Below are 17,430 nucleotides of genomic sequence, written 5' to 3'. Positions count from 1 at the left end.
TCTTGAATCATCTCTTCCGCCTGATCGCCTCATCACCCTCCTCTGGATCCCTGCGCACTGTGGACACCCAGGCAACACGGCCGCTCACACCCAAGCCCGAGCACTCGCCAACCGGGCTCACAGCGACCTGCCTTCGCTTCGAAGTGCCAGGGATCGACTCCTCAGCTATCACGATATCACACTATTTTACCGAAATTCCCGCCTAACGTATCCCCCGCCACATAAGTCTCTCTCCATAAGTGACCAGGCTTTGTGGCGCAGACTTCAAACGGCCACAGTAACGACTCCTTTTCTTCTCTCTCTTTTTACACATGGTGAAGCCTCGTCTCATTGCAACTTATGTCCTAGCACCAGAGCCGACTTCCAGCACATATTTATGAATTTTCCAAACAAACCCAAGCCTCCGTGGCAAGGGTCAGAACACCAGGAGTGATGGGAGGCTGCTCTGCGCAGCTCGCAACCGGGTTTACAGCTCCGGACAGTGAGCTGGGCCAGAAGGGTCGCCGAAGCACAGCAGTGTCCGGCCACCTAGAGCGGCCCGAGGGCTCGTCGTCATCCTGATTCCACTTCCCCAACCACACCCCCCCTCAAAGGATTCCTTCGTGAATCAATAAAGTTGATTACCTACCTACCTACCTCTGTAGGGCATGTGATGATAGTATAATCTTTTCCACGTTTTGATACTTTATACTATGGAACTAAATTGTTCTGCACAAGCATTTCTCTTTGCAAAGTTGTTGCACTTAACAAAGCCCTTTTATTTCCTTTTCCAGGGAAGTGGACCCAGATCCTAGGGGTTTTCTCTTCCAAGGGTTTGATTTCTGGCCGCGGCGGCCGCTTTTCTGAGGGGGTTGAAAAGAAAGAACCCTCGTGTGTTCGAGATTTCGACGCACGTTAAAGATCTCCAGGTGGTCGAAGTTAATCGGGAGCGCTCCACGAAGGCGCAGTTTTGGCACGTTAATCCCCGCAATCAAACTACCCCTTCCGATGAGGTTTGCGTACCCAAGCCGTGGTCGCGTAGTGTGCGCTTGTCAAGCTCACAAGAACGCCATCGTGAGTGTATGTAATCGCATGTTTGATTATTTTTTGTGTGTCTGCGGAGGACTTGTAGTGAGCGGCCAAAAAAATATGCTCGCACGCGAACAGCCGCACAAAAGCGCGCAAATGCCCACGAAAGCCGCGCGCCAGCGAACCGTGGCGCCATCTACTGTAAATCATTGAAGACTATTTCGCTTCGGCGCGCCCCTTCCCGACAATAGGAAAACTTTTCTAGCCTCTATACCCCACACTTTCGAGGCTGCTGCACCAGCGGGGGCCTTGCTCGCAAAACCCTGCCAAGGCTTTTGGACCTGCGCCGAGTTGAGTTGGATACTCGCGAAGAAATCGTGTGCGCCCACCTGTCGCCTCGCGCAACCGCAAGCCGACTCGTTCATGACGCAAGTGGGCACTAGAACGATGTGATCAAGAAAAGGAAAACCCTCTACGATTGACATCTCGCAATCGTTCATGTTTCAAGCAGTGCGCGCGCCTTGTATCGCCGCTGCGCTGCGCTCCTCGCTCTGCCCAAAGTTTTGCCGGCCTGTTATCAACGATGTAAGTTTGGATGTTTACTAAGTCGTATGCAATCAACACAAAACGACGCGATGACGTACTTGTTGCAAGCCTTGCCTCGTCGCTGGTCAGAAAGGGGGTTTCGGAAAAATGACACTCCGCTACGTCGCGGTCGTCACTTCAGCGTTGATTAGCTTTAGCTGATGCTCAGCACTGACTTCTAAGCTACGCATTATGAATAGGGAACATGCCATGCAACCCGAAGACCTTCCAAACGCCATTGTGCGGCTTAAAACAAGTAAAGCTTCCGGCCTCGCCCCGTTCGTATATTCAACGCCTTCTTGGTATATTACACGGACAAAATAATACGCCATCATTAAGGCTAAAGAACGCCGCTGCTTAAGTATTGCCTATAAGCGCAAGTAAGGTTCGAACAAAAACAAAATTTTTTCTGGTACGTCCTGCAGAAAAAAGCGCCCGTGTTTTCTTTTCTTTTTTGGCTTTCAGTGCAGCATGCATGTGTAATGCGGTGAAGCTGTGGGGGCACGCGCTACGTTATAATATGCGACCGAGCACCTCGACATGATGTTTTCATCTTTTTTTTTCTACAACCCGCCCTTGTCGAACAAGGAGTCATGCAAACTTGATGGCAAGAAAAAAAAAAAAAACGTACCTGGCCACAAGTGCCACATAGTCGTCACATGAAATTGAAATGAAAGCAGGAGTGCAGACCATGCATAGAGATACACTGGAGGATGTTCTAAAGCATAGACCATGCTCTGAATGAAACATAGGAAACTTTGATGCTAGTGTCTGTGGCAGCTGCAACGCACAGCACTTCAGCTAGCATGGCAGGGATGGGTAGTACACGGATTTGTCTAATATTCGTTCTTTTATCTCTGTGTGGCCTGAATTCACTTTGCCACAAGACAAATTTTAGCCAAGGTTTAAAATCAATGCATAGCTATAAACACAGCCACAAGTGCAAACACGAAAACTAGGCAAATCTGTGAAGTACCCATCATTCGCATGGCAACTGAACGACTGCAGTGCCAGAGTTACTTTTAGGAAACTATGAGGATCTCGAATCACCCAGGATCTTGCAATTACACCTTGTTTTATTTTTGCATCATTTAAAAACAATGCTTTGCTGGGGCGAAGTGCCATTCGAAGTATCATAGGATCATTGCTTGCTTAGACCCCTCATCATCCAACCTTGTATAGGTGAGAGCCAGTCCTTACGCATGTACCTGTTCAAATAAACATCCGTGCATATGACTGCCTGATTTCTGCAAGGATTATAAGATGCAATAAGACTTCACAATTCAATAGTATACACTTTAGAAACAGATATTAAATTCAATGCAGCAAATAGTTCAACTGCCTCTTGCAACACAGCTTATGCCAGGTAGAAAATGCTGCAAAGGCAAATATATTCTGGAAATTGTTTTGCAAAGCCTTCAGAGGCATGGTGGCAAATATATCGGTTAATGCCAGCAATGTCTATTTTCTGCGAAGCTCTGGAAGCTCTTGCACGAGTTGTCTAAAATGCCTATACACTTCTTCAGCCTATGAACTTGGCGTTTCTTTGCAATGCAATGTTAAAATCAGAAAAAATAGTAAACCGGCTCTAAGATTTTTAAGCTGTTATAAAAAGAAAAAGCAATATATTTCTTAATTTTGAAGAAGCATTCTGAACATGAGTAGACCAACTGAGGCTGCCACAAGTGGCCTTGAAAATGTAAAAATACTTGCCAACGGAAGCTGCTGGTCAAATGTGGAGGCCACGCATTTCAGGCAGCTGCACACATCGATGCTAAGTCTTTGTAATGCTATGAAAATATTCATAATAGCACCTATAGACACAGCATAATACACCCAGTTTATTATGTCTTTTGGCATTGAGGATAAAAGATAGCTTATTCCTTTGCATACATTTCTAATATTTTTGCAGTTATGAAGATTAGAAGCTTGACGACTGCTGGCATAATAGTTTATGTTGCTCAAAGAGATGTGGACATCTATAATTCCAGAAGCCCCAAAATATAAATTTCGACACATGCGAGGATATCCAAATGCAGAGCTGTGAAATGTTATGCTCACACCTCTTATTTAATCTCTATACAAAGTTTCGATTCAGCAAGGCATTATACAAGTATCGATGTTCATATGCCTCATGACTGGCATGTGTCTTTGCACAAGTTTTTCACTGCCATTCAGGGTTGTTGCAAGTATTGTACTGAGCATGTGTTCCTCTCTCCCACTAAAATATCCCTGGTGACAGCACTGTTGCCAGCACCATAAATGAAGCAATGCAGGCAGTGACTACAGTGCCAAATGCATGAAACACCTCGACATTGAGGTCTCGTCATACAAACTAGCTAATCTCAAACTTTGCGAATTATTGGGCTACGGCCCAAGTGATGCAAGGGTTTCTTGAGAGAAGAAAAAAAGTAATAAAAGTTAACTGCTCTCTTAGCCCTTTCAGATACCACCTATGAAGAACTGTATGTACTTGTGTGAAACTGACATTTCAAGGCACTCCATATTCTATTGCTACAAAAATAGCAGCATAACACGAGGTGCATTCAAAAAGAAACCGAACTTGTGCTTTGCTTTAGTCTTTGACTTTGTTTCTCGGCCACAAGTATGGCCAAACAAAAAATTTCATCTTGGAAATGCCGCCTGCTGGCTTAGTCCATATCAGAACTATGCGACATCTGGTGGAGGTGGTTTCTTTCATGTTCTGGGCGCCCCCATCAAGCCATGAACCCAGCTCCAGTGCCAGAAAAGATACCCGTCGCCAACCTTGAGCCTGACATCATCAACTTCTCAAACATTAATCTTTTTTAGATTACTGCGTAATTTTCAATAAAATAACTAGTGGTAATGGCAGTTCATTCCTCCAATCTTACCTAATCTTTTTTAGATTATTGTGTAATTTTCAATAAAGTAAGTAGTGGTAATGGCAGTTCGTTTCTCCAATCTTACCTCAACACTGTAGCAGCTTAGTGCAGCACGTGGCAAATAGATTTAAACATGCATAAATGTAAGCAAATGTGTGTAAGAAGATATGCAGACATCTTGCTAACATACTAGGTAAATGTCCTACACAATCGGGTCAGCTCATATAAATAATTAGGTGTTCTTATCACATTGAACTTACCTCAGGCACCTCACACTGATATGTTACTAATAATGCCGATTACAAGTTAGGCTACATAAATTGCAACTTCTCAAAACCACGCTATACACTAAAACTACTCCTATATGAAACATTATTACGTCCCAAACTTGAATATGCCTCTTCTGTGCTAGACCCTTGCCACGACAACTTGATTCACTTGTTTGTACAGAATAACTCCATCCGCTTGAAACCTTCTCACTGTAATTGCATTGCTGGTATAACTTCAATGAAATCCAGCCGAAGCCTTGCTTCTTTTGCACCCCCTTGGAAAATATCCTATTTGGCTTCATTTCACGAATTATTCTTTCATACCACCCTGCATGACCAACTAATCCTGAATCCTCATTACATATCCCATTGCAGTGACCTCGTCGTAAGGTTGGCTTCGCATTATGCAACTCCCAGTGTTTTCATCTTGTACATTGGTAAATTGAAACCAACTACCTGAAAACATGTCACTGTCAGTAACTGTTTTCCAATAAACTTTACTCAGTATTCTGTAATTATCCAAAATAGACTAGCTAATATTCTGTATTTACAGGCTGAATTATGTATTGTGTTTGTTGTCCTTACACAGCTAACATTGTATAATGAGTTTATTCTTTGTTTAATAACTTTTCATGCTGCATTTTCCTTGTCTACTTTGTAACCAGTCCCCTCTATTAATGCTGTAAGGATTTTGAGAGTAAATAAAATAAAAATAAATATGCAACTGTATGCTGCAAAACCAAGGTAAATGAAGAGATTAGAAAGTCAATATATTTTGATGTTTCTAAGCCCCTACAAATACAAATAGAAAAATCAAGTGGTGTACACAATTGTGTACATTGCGTGTCAAACGGTTGAGATTCACGCAGCATTCCTTGCAAGCACTGAAAGCCGATGCTTTAGTCCTTTTTATGCTAACTTAGTCGGATTTCAGGGGTTGGCACTCCTTTAGGAAGTGGAGTTCGCTTGTTTGGGATTAAACAAAACCAACTTCATGCTTCGAAAACTAACATTTTTCAGGCAAAGTAACATGAAGTATCAACATTTTCAAGCTTGCTCTTGTAATTGTTACAGTTCATTTATAATTTTAGTGAAGTAAAAGGTTAAATTATGTGACAGCTTTGTGTTAGTAACAAGAACAAAGCATTCAGGAATACTACACAAAGGCAGCTGCTGTCCCTATCACTGTACATGTCCACAATGGGGAGAATGTTGGTACACCTTGTGTAGTACATGTGAGAAAAAGACTCGACAGGTTTTCACACAACCAATGTTTTCTTTATTTTCTGTCCCCGTCGCGCCAGTATTGCTGCTGCATCGCACGTGATCACGCGCATCCTCTTCTTTCATCACGACGCAATCCTCTCGCTGTTGGTGGCACTACAACCCAGTGGCATTCAAGCCCTTAGCACTGTTTTTGGTGGCCAGCCTGTAAGTAGGAATGATATCAAAGTCTTTTTAAGTACCGAGTTCAGCGACCTGCTTTCAAGTCAATTTTTATTCTAGTTTCTCAGAACTTTGCAAGGAAATATGAGGAAATGGAAACAGTCAGCAATCCTAGATGTATCAGAACTATAGTACAAGTCAAAAAGAAGGCAGGAAATTGAACACAGAGAAGCACACAAGCAGCACAATAAAGAGGACCCCAAGACATAATGCATACAACACTACGAGAAGTGCATTGTCGATGACAGATTTTGATCACTAAGCTTACCAGATATATTTTTGGCAAGCAGCACACCTATAGGGTACTGCACATGGAGATGCATGTCAACTGTGGGCACACAGTATTGAGTTAACATGGCTCACATTTTTCTATGCTTCATGGGCATGTAGGACTGCCTTGTGGGAATGCGTGACAATGGATGACGGAGCTTGTGCGCTGAGAAGCAGCAAAGGTGGCTCAATAAGGAATGAAAGCACTATTTGCAAAAAAAAAAAAAAAAAGAGTTCAATTATTTTGTATTAACACTGTGTTACTATTATGTCCTTATTGTACCAAACTCATTAAAATGAACATTGGTGATTTTATTATTTCAAATAAGCAAATAAGTACACAAGTGAAACAAAAACTCTGTTTGCATCATTTTTCACACACCCCATGGGCATTGAGAGGCTAGACGAGACCATCTGAAGCTTCTGGTGGGTAGGGTACAATGACGATAAATATATTCTAGCTTTATTTAGTGCTGATAAGTATGTAGGATGACTACCAGTTGGGCGTGTTGGTAAAGGTTCATGATGAAACAAGCACAAACAAGTGCAGTGTCCTCTCCGAGTCTGGGCTCATAAGTAATTCAGTCATTCAAATGCAAGTTCTGAAGGCCAGAATGCAACGCAGCACCCCAAGTAAGTCTTTCACTTTCATGTGACTATGATAGTCCTCCACTGCTTTGCTGCTTTGTATCGCAATAAAAAGCATACGTCTGAAGTGTCCAACATTCCAACGGCTTCTCTGGCAAGTGTGTAGAAATCCTGAGAAAAATTTTTTTTATTCTGCGACAGTCTTCTTCCATCGGAGTGATGAACGCCCAGAACGATGGCTGGTGGACGTGATCACAATGGTGTGAAAGTCTAAAACTGAAACTGTGTGCAGTTTTTGCAAGGCCTTCACCAATAATACTACATACACCTACACCGTACTGGTCGTATAAAGCATGGAAATTGTCAGGTAATGTATTACCGAAGTTTCTCCAGCTTTGTTTAGTTAGCCTCGAAAACCACCACAGTTGAGGGGAAGAGTTTGTTCCAGCAACACTGGTACGCCAGCATTGTGAAACGAACTGTAGTGGTTTTACTCCTGCCAAGTGTGTATGCAACTAAAACAAACATGAAATGTCTTTCAAAAAACAGCAGAAGGTCCCCGCTGTCACAAAACAGCAGAAGGTCCCCGCTTTCTTGCAGTAGTGTTTAGGTGTTCTGCGAAGCATATGGAATGAGAGCCAGCATGGGCAACATGATTAAGCGAAACGTGATGGCAAAATGTTCTCCAATGTAAAGCTTTGGTAAGTACTGTTGTGCACTTTAAGCACAAAGGCTCGCGCAACATTACTAGATGACATAGGACCCAAGGGCAAGGTTTGAAAACTTGCTGAAGTCAGTTGTGCTAATACTTGCCGAATTCTTTTTTTTTTTTTTTTTTTGTTGAGAGCGGCGCCAGACGCAGCACTCGCTTTTCCCCGCCGTAGGCAAGCACGCGGCCGTCTCGCTGGCAGTGCCACGGTGCCTCTTTGAAGACGTGATAAAACAAGCAAAAATACTCGCTTGTGCAGTCTAAAGTTGCCTCAAGTGAATGAAATGCAATTTCAAGTTAAACATGTTTGTTTTTAAGCAAAATCAGCTTACTTGCGAGCATTTCTGTGTGGATAAATAGAACCACATCGCTGCTGGGTGGTGCCAGCAGTTGCTTTGTAGATTTTCAACATCACAATTACCCCTTTTTTATGGTACGAAAACATGCTCATTGGTGCTGATGAGATTAACAATCTTCTCATTCTCACCACAATGAGCAAAAAGTTCTGTGCAGTAGACAGTACCAATAAAAAAACTGTACCAGAACATTACAGCTTCATTGCACTAGAAATGCTGGAAATCGACTACAAATGTCGAGCCCTCCTCACAGCGAATTCCGAATATGCATGAAACCTGACAAGACAGCTTGTATATGCTTGGTAATCTTCAGTTGTACCATTCAACATTTGATTGAAAAATATTGGCCTCCAACAGTTCGCCCTGCCAGAAAACATGCATGTGATTTTCGGCCACAACTTCTTCCACGCACCTGTCCAAAACAGCCAGAAGTAAGAACTGCAAGGTTTAGTGATGGGCAAATAGTTATGTGAGGTTGAAAAAGTAGTAATTTGGTTGAATCATTTAAAATCAAGTATTTTTATTATGATCCAATAACCTTAAGAATTTTACGAATAAGAACTAGGCTTGTACGAATATCACATGCGCTTGTGTAATTTCCTCGCCTCTTAACAGTGTCCTTTTCTGCTCTTATACCAGGAATGTCTCTTTCTTGTAGATATCAGCGAACTCACTTCAGAGTCTACTCACTCTAACTCGAATCGAGGCGCTAGTCTCAGAATGAAAGAGTCCAGTTTAACATTTCTGTAAGTGTACGTCCAAATTTGTCCGTCTCTGGAAAATTTTGGCGATTCTGAATCTGAGTGAGTCCAAAGTGCAAGATACATTTCCTGAGGTAATCCGAGTTCGATTTTTGTTTGCCAAGCTATGGTCATATCTACTCGTCTTCAGCATTACTATCTGCTTTACGTAGATCAGCGTTCATACTCGCGTCAATGCTCACATATTTCAAAGCAGTGTCTTTTATATACCATTTGAATATTTATTGATCAGTGGCATGAATTACATGGTGGAAGGCCTTGACCTTTCTCTTACTATTGACAACTAAAGGAAGTTGGTGACGAATATATATTGCGCTGTCATCTCTTTCAAGAAAAATGACCTTACTGGTTTACGAGCACTTGTAACTCGTATTCGAAGGCACCATATGAAAAGGTGCCAAGAAGAGCATCGATTACGTGAAATTTCGGTGTTAAAAAGCACTGGCATTGTGGTCGAAAAAGACAGCGAGTCCAAGCGAGTCCGGCTGAACAAATTTTCGTGATATTGAGTACGGCTCCCAAAAAAGTTTATTGAGTCCGAGTCTGAGCAAGCTCCACAAGTTTTTCTGACTTACTCTTTCTTGGGTTGAAGCAAAGTGGAAGCAAGTTTCTATTAAATGTATGATTTAAATATGACTACATTGCAAGTTGTACACAGTAAAATATTTGTGTTTAAAGGTTTCCTACTTGGCTCATATAACAAGCTTTTAAACTTAATAGGGCCCTCCAACACTTCGAAAAGTGCACTGTTGTAGCCAAACACCATCAGCAGCTAACACGAGAGATTATGGAGGCCAATGGAATTCAAATGCTGGGTGATCGATGTATCAGCCTGCCTTCGCTTGCTCTGACTAAAAAAGAAAGCGAGTTTCTGGCTTTGACACAATTGATTGTGAACTTGTGCTGAGCAGTGGCGTTGTAACCATATAATGAGATGATGATTGTCTTGCTGTGATGCAATACATTGCGCGATGGTGTTCCGTCATGAGTATATATTTCCAGCATTTTCGTTAATAAAATTTCAGTTGAAGTCAGCGCTCTTTCTGTCCTTGTCTCTTCTTCTGTAGTTAGGTCGTAACTACTCGTAGTCTTGTGCTGTAGAAATATGTTGATTCCTTATCACCAACTAGCCCAAGCATCTGTCTTATCAAATTACGAAATCAAAACACTGTATACCCAAAATTTCCAAAACAAAGAAAATGCAGAATATACATTCTGAGAATAGAGATGACCCAAGAACAGTACAACAAATTTATAAATGATGCATATGATGGTTCTATTCAAATGGACAAAGAAAATTGGAAGCAAGGTGCCACTTCATTGCTCGTGCCGTGCGGTATAAAGCATTGCTCGATTTTTTTTTTTTGGTAACACACATGAACTCGGTTTTATCAATAAATTTTTGTTCTTATTGCGATAAGAGCCCACAAGTGTTTTAATATAGATGGATGATATGATCCCACTATAAATACAAATGGCCAATGAACTTCGCTGTTTAAAATTAACAGGGTTGCAGGCACTATAACCTAACTCAGTCTTGAAAGCTCGCTTCACGGCATTGCGAATATCCCCAAAGTGGTTGGTTTCACCGCACAAAGAACCTATGCGGCAGTGAAACCACCTTTCAAAGCGCTTACACACGGTGAAGTATGTCTCACAGGCGCAGCCGCTCAGTGGTGTTCCGTGCAGGAAATTTTCGCTTTATCGGGGAATTTTCGCCTGTCATTTTGAGCCAAAAGGAATCTTCGCGATATTGCAGGGTATTTCAGGAATGGTTAAATTCTCATATGAGGACCGATAATAAGCGGTCACAGTGCGCCTTCACCTGCTGTAATCGGTTCTGGTGCATGCACCACGCTAGCAGAACCCTTGAGATTTGATATACGTGGAGCGATTTCTAGTTCTTTATTGGTGTTAGACTTGAAGCCCGCAATGTGCAGTGTACTATCACTATATGAATGAATATGCCATGGCTTTGTTGTGCGGCAGCGGATGGGCTAGTCATGATTTCAAAAGTGGCCAGTACGTCATACACGTGTAATTATATTGTTTGCGTAGATGAGGGCGGAAATTAGTACTGTTATGCAGGGTAATATGCTGGAACTTTCGTCAACATTAACAGGGAAAAATCCCCAAAGTAGGGAATTTTCATGTCTATGAATGGGAATTCTTCGGCGTAGAACAAAACATCACTGGCCACAGTGTACACGCTGGATCGGCGGTGACGTCAGACCACTGATCCAGTCCACAAAGGCGATCGCTCCACGAAGTTCGTCCTACCACTGTTGTGACCGTCAAGTTTCTAGGAGTGCGGATTGCGTTGTTGCACAATATCGAGGCACAATGGAGGAGATGCGTCAGCCACTTGAGGTCGTAAGAGATGACCAGCAGTCTACTGAACACGAGTCCGTGTTCCGAGCGAACTTGGCCGACCAAGACGCCGTCAATGAATGGATGGAAGCGTACAGCGTACAGACCAACACTTCTTGGATTGTCTGGCGCGTCCAGAGTGTTGGGGAAAGGTGGGTTGTCTTATCGATGCCATTTGCTGCACTACAGCCGTTTGAGCGATTATTTACACAGGGGTTACAGCTGAAATCATAGTTTTGAAATTCCGCGCCGCGATACAAGGCGATTTTATTGATGTCATGGCCGCAGCTCCATTTGCAGTGACGAGGTTGCTGCGGCAATTGCGCCGAGATGTGAAAACTGCTACATACTGAAACATTTCGACAGAAAAGGCACAATTAACGCTGAGCGTGCGCCAAGACGTCATTTTTGTGGTCTTTCGGCGAAAAAAAAAAAAAAGTGGTAGGCGATCGAAACACTACGAGTGGTCGACCATTTTTCACCATAACGAAAAAACGCGCTCTGTTCCGTTTCCTCTACGCGCCTACATGCAGATCATATTCAATTGTGCTGCCAATCGGTAGTCTAGGCCTCTCAGGGCATGTGAGCCAAACATAGCGCAGCACGTGAAACAGAATTTACAATTCTTAAACACCTTTAAATCGTTCGCTCTTCTCTCCCCCCAATGATGCCATCAACCTAACTAACCGTGCCATAAACTCAAAGTGGACGGCCACTGGCTGATTTGACACCCCGTGATGGGCAATGTTACCGTGGCCGTCACAATATGCGGCGATGTTTGCTCGCTCGCGCTGCAAGTAGCTTAGCATTCCCAGAAAAAAAAAAAAAAAAAAGCGACCCGCGCCGGCGATCAAGTGTGCCTGATCTTGCTTTTTTTTATACATGCTTGTGTAGCTTTCAGCCCGCTAGCTAGTACAGAAAGCACTTAAAAACGCGACCAACCCCATTAACTCTGGCGATACGTGACACTAAAAATTGTTGCGACAGTCGATTCGTCCGACAATGAACTCCTTTAAATAGCCATCAGATGACTACTTGAAAAATGTAGCAGGGTCTCTTAGTTACTGCTGTAAATTTTAGTGTTCATTGAACAACACAGGTAAGAGCTGCATAGTCCTAAAATCTCTCCAGGCCAATAACATCTAGGTGGGAATACCAAAAGCGTAGTAGACACGTCACTTGGCAGCCTAGCATCCTTCCTGTCCCTGTGTTTTTTTGCCTTGGTTGCTTCTGCTTTCTGTTGATACTGCTGGGGTTCCCACCAAGACTATATACCAACTTGCCCAACAAGCCATCTTAACTCAATAACTGAATACTCAACAGAGATTATTTGCTTGAGCTAATGATAATGAAGAGGCAATTGACAAAAGCCACCTATCTCTTGGTTGAGCTCACAATATTCATGTATAACCACCATCTGTTCTGAAACTTTGCCTGCTGCAACCGGTCTTGCACTACTGCAATCACATGCACACATTGCACTATCTTGTAAATGGCTACTTCAGCACCGAAGCATGTGCCCTACCATAAAACTTTGCTTGGTGCATATAGATTACAACATGATGTGTCATTTCACCTAGCAAGCTCTGCAAAAGCTACAAGTATTGGCCTAACCAGCGATGCTGAAAAAGGTGGTAGCTGAACTTGCCATGTGTTGTAGCAGGCTCTTGGTATAAATACCCAACTTGATGTTAATGTCACGTTCATATACTGCCCGTCTCTATGCAATTCTGCCACAAATTCTAGATGTCTCTTTTTTTTCTGGCTCGGGAAAGGAAGAGGGGACCGTCGCAGAAAATACCAACTACAACTTATTTAACACTTTGTCAAGTCAAGCAAAAAAATATTCACTAAGTTGTGGAGTCCAAAATATGTCATAATTGGTGAAGTTAAAGGTTATTGTGAGTATTGAATAATTCTTTGTTGCTTTCAGTCAACAGTCTGTACAGACAGACTGTTGCCTTCAGTCTGTCTGTACGTCCCTGCCTGCGTCCATCTAGTGAACACTCCAAGTACCACCATCTCCCATCCCCTGTGGCACATACCCAGTCCGCGCGTCCATCCATCCGTCTGCTAGTCTGTCTGTCCATCTGTGCGTTCATCTAGTGAACACTCCAAGTACCGCTACATCCCACTTCGCATCCCGGTGGCTACGTAAGACAACGATGGAGGATGGACAGACCCACGCTTTAAGGAGCTTCGCCCCTAATATCAAAAGGTTGTTTTGTTGCTCCAAAGTGAGATTTTAGCTGCTCCAGAAGCTACACTGAAACTACTTCGTTGATCACATCACTGAAAGTGACCATAACATACTGTACTGAGCTGATCATAGAAGCCGTCGCATCATGTTTGGGCAGTAATCTGAAAGCCACCTTGTTTGTTGGGAGATTTTTGTAGGGGATTGTTGGTAGGCACAGAGGATGCAACAAAATGAAAATAAAGGATGTTTTAACAGCTCAGCTACTTAAAGATCAACTCCGGTGATTTTTTGACATCAATGATCTCAATAGAATTCGGCGGGTACGTTCCTCGGCAGATTTTTGTCATTTCTGCCAAATGACAGGATTGAGAGATGCACTGATTGTTTGCAAATAAATTTTTAGGCTCGCCTAGAAATGATCAACTGAGTTGCCATAATTATTGGCAACACTGTCCGTGTAACATCACGTTTGGCATGTTAAATGAAGTCAGAGTTTCCTAAAATGAACTAGAGGAGACTCTAGCAGTACGATCGTTTGGCGACCATGAGAATCATAAGTAGAACACGTATTTGCCTACTCTTCCTGCTTGCAGAACATGCATTTGCTTGCAGGTGGTAGACAAACTTGTCTTTGTTTATTCCTGTGTTATAGTATTGTTTTGAAGGAAAGAACAAACAGTTTCTCATTTCGTAACCCGATGTGAAATGGGAAGCCTGAAAGATTAAGGTGGTGAAGTGTAACTGCCAAACATTTGCCGATTGTTGTTTCATGACAAAGCAGCTTCAAGCCACCCAAAGTCAGAACGAACGTGAAGTACGGCGGCTGGGCAAATCAAGCGGCAGTGTTTGGTACGAAAAAGCTTCCTTCCTTCCTCTGTGGTGTTTGGCCGGCACTTTGCTGGCCTGGCTTTCACAGTTTTCATACTCTGCGCCAGCGGATCAATATGCGACTTCCGGTTCTTACCAAATAGTGTGTCATGCGTAGACAGTGCCCTTGGTTGGGTTTCAGTATTGCGCCTTTTTGCTTATTAAAAGCTTTTTCCAATTTTCTGAGAATTTCAGCTATTGTCTCAAAAACCTACAAACACCTTTACCTTGATATGATTAAAAAATCTCCAGAGTTGGCTTTTAAGCCAGCTGTAAAAACTTTGTGTTTGCAGAAAACCGCAGGTGGGTATGCGCTACAGAATTCGGGCAAGCCCCACTACCAAATACAGCAGGTGGGAGCATTAAAATGAAAACTCTGCTTGGTGAAGTGGAGCTTGTGAAACACGGGACAGGGGAAGAGAAAGGCAGCCAGCTATAAAATGAAACAGGAAAATAGAAAGAACTAAAGGAAATAAAGACGTAAAAAGATAGAAAGAGAGCAACAGACCAAAAGAGACAAGAAGAACTAACAGCAAGACAGGAGAAAGAGAGAAATAAAAAACAAAGAGAAAGAAGCACGAAGAAAAAAAAAGAAACTAATAGAAAGGAAAATAAAGTAGAAAGAAATAATTAAAAACAAAAAAGACCACTCAGTTCTCCTCCTCATCCAGACTACGCAACACCACTGTAAAGCCACCATAAATATTTATTTTTTCATGTGCAGCAAGGTCTTCTTATTGAAAGTGTTCCAGTTAACCACTGGACTGCTGAAGGATGCTAGATAATTGCCCCTAAAAATTTTTTCTAAGACATAAGCAATCACAGAGGTACTGGTAATTATACACCACATATACTCATGCATATTTAAAGGGAAAAATGTGTTGTGCCCCTCTCAAGATACTGGTAGCCTCTTGCCAGACTAGACCCGTATTCACAAACCTTTCGTAACACTAGAAGGCCCTCTTTGATTAGGAAAAAAGTTTCAGTATGAGAAAAGGCAAGGGTATGTTTCATAAACTCGCCTCATTAGGTTTAAAGGCAGCCTTGCATAAGTTCACCTCATCATAATAAAGGATGAGCTAAAGACCAAGGTTATGAACTTTTCCTAGCTCATTGCTGGTTTATTAGCAAGAAAATATAGCTGCGTGCTCCTTAAACCAATAAAATAAATGCCGAAACGCATGCCCATGCAAGTTGTGGACAGAATGCCTGATGTAACCACACAGTATGTTTCTTTTTGTTAATGAATGCCTCACCTTCATAGCACCGGCCACTTGCAGGAGCGCGCTGCCAAGGCGGTGCACGGAGGCAAGCGAGGCGGTCTATAAGAGACTTGAACAGCTGTGAGGCTGCGATCAGGTGTTTTCTCTGGCTGTCTATGTGTGTTTGCACGAGAAAGCGTAAAATGACCATTTTTGCCAAGCCCGACCGCCACTACAGATCAAATAAAAAAAGTTGCTGCGACGGAAAGTTCAACAAAAGAAAAAAATGCACATGTTGGTGACCTGATGCCCGAACACTATATGCCACTTAAACTGCAGCAAAGTAACTAATGCGACTTTCAACTGAGTGCTGCAAAACAAACCCTACACTTGAAGTGGCATGCCTCTGCACCAGTGTCGCAAGCCAATGTCTCATTGCAAGGTTCACAACAACACTTATCGCGATAAGCTTCAATGGCCATTGCTGCTTCTGTGGCTCCAGCTAGTCTTGCTTTGCTGGTACTAGCATCGGCAGCCGTGCAGTAAAGTCAGGCAATGTTGGGCAAGGCAACTATGTCAGGAGCCCCAATTTTTCAGGAGGGCAATTTGAAGCACAATAACACCGTGCGGATCACTCGAACATGATCTTATTTCAAAGTCAGTATTTCCTTGGCACCAGCACTACAACGTTTGTGGACCGCTACTTCAGCAATCTACGCCAACTTGACATTTACCCTTAACGTCTCTCTAATGTCTGGTGAGACCACTGTTGTAAATGTAGCCTTGTGGGTGCACAGCCATGGTAAGCTTGTGCACATAGTCCCTCTAGTCTGGACATGTTCTAAGGCCACCCCAGTTGCCAATTACGCCTGCACTGATGGGGCTACTAACAGTGTCGTCTCCTGGCGTGTACCGAGCCAAACGATTGTTCAACACTACCATCATCTTCATGATGGCATGGCGGCTGAAGCACCTCTGGGGTGCCCCAGTCAGATGTGCGACAACCACTCATATGGTGCTCATACAATCGTACGGTGCCATGCCATTGCACAGAATACAACATACGAGCAGCCAACTGAAAATGTGATAAAAGCATAGCTATTACAGCAGTGTAACTGTGAAAAGAGTTTTGTACTTCTAGTTATTCTTACTTAGATAATTATATTTTACAAAGCAGTGCATTATGAAAGAGCTTATCCCCATTTGCACCCATGTGTGTCATGCAGGATGGCTTTTCATAAAATTTGGCACTGCCAGCATCACACCAAGAACAAGAAGAGTGGCCCACACAATGCCAAGTGCATGGCCAAAGTTGACGTAAAAATAAAGCTGGTAACGTTTGACACCAAACGCAGGGACAAGTATCTGCTGAGAGAGGTGCTTCTTTCTGCAGTGATACGAATCGACGACAGGCACAGCCACAGCACCGACTCAGCGGATGCTCTGCGGCTACTTCGCGGCACCAGGTCAACAAGGCAAACATTCCTCCGTTACTTCAGCGAAGGCATGACCCCTAGTGAAGCAAGGAGACTGCATGAGAGCAAGCTCTCTATGGAAGATGATGGCCCTGCAAAGCTGGCCAATGCGGCTTTAAATCAACCTCAAAGAACAGTCTACCACTGGCACAGCGTTTGGAGGGAGGCCTGTTTTGGCAATACTCACATCGACCCTGTGCTGAAACTGGAGGAAAAGGCTTCTTTGTATGCAGCTCAAGGTATGTCTAAACTTGTGGGAGAATCTGTCCTCTACGTAAAACAGTATTCATAAGCACTCATTTTCAAAGTGTGAATGGTGAAGTTGTAGCTATGACAAATTACAGACACACTCAGCACAAAGCCTCATCTACTTGTGATTCATGCCAGTGGCTTGGTTGTACGTTGCACCTGCCAGTCAGAGCATACATTTACCATTATTTGCTTGGGAAGTAAGAAATTA

At 43.0% G+C, this 17,430-nt stretch overlaps 1 protein-coding gene across 2 annotated transcripts in view; it reads left to right on the top strand.

The window, feature by feature from the left end:
* The first annotated feature begins 1,290 nt into the window (after positions 1 to 1,290).
* The window catches only part of LOC142818051 (uncharacterized), a 40,018-nt gene continuing 23,878 nt past the window's right edge, over positions 1,291 to 17,430 (top strand). Inside the window, exons 1-2 of one of the 2 annotated variants that reach the window (XM_075896257.1) lie at positions 1,291 to 11,378; positions 13,160 to 17,209. In XM_075896257.1, the coding sequence (XP_075752372.1) occupies positions 16,723 to 17,209 (487 nt within the window). In that variant the 5' untranslated portion in view covers positions 1,291 to 11,378; positions 13,160 to 16,722. Of the gene's footprint in view, positions 17,210 to 17,430 lie in introns of both variants that reach the window. The other variant, XM_075896256.1, reaches the window with a different exon arrangement.

Source organism: Rhipicephalus microplus, chromosome 5 (genome assembly GCF_043290135.1).
Source record: "Rhipicephalus microplus isolate Deutch F79 chromosome 5, USDA_Rmic, whole genome shotgun sequence".
Classification (NCBI taxonomy): domain Eukaryota; kingdom Metazoa; phylum Arthropoda; class Arachnida; order Ixodida; family Ixodidae; genus Rhipicephalus; species Rhipicephalus microplus.
This window is presented reverse-complemented; position numbering and strand designations above follow the sequence as displayed.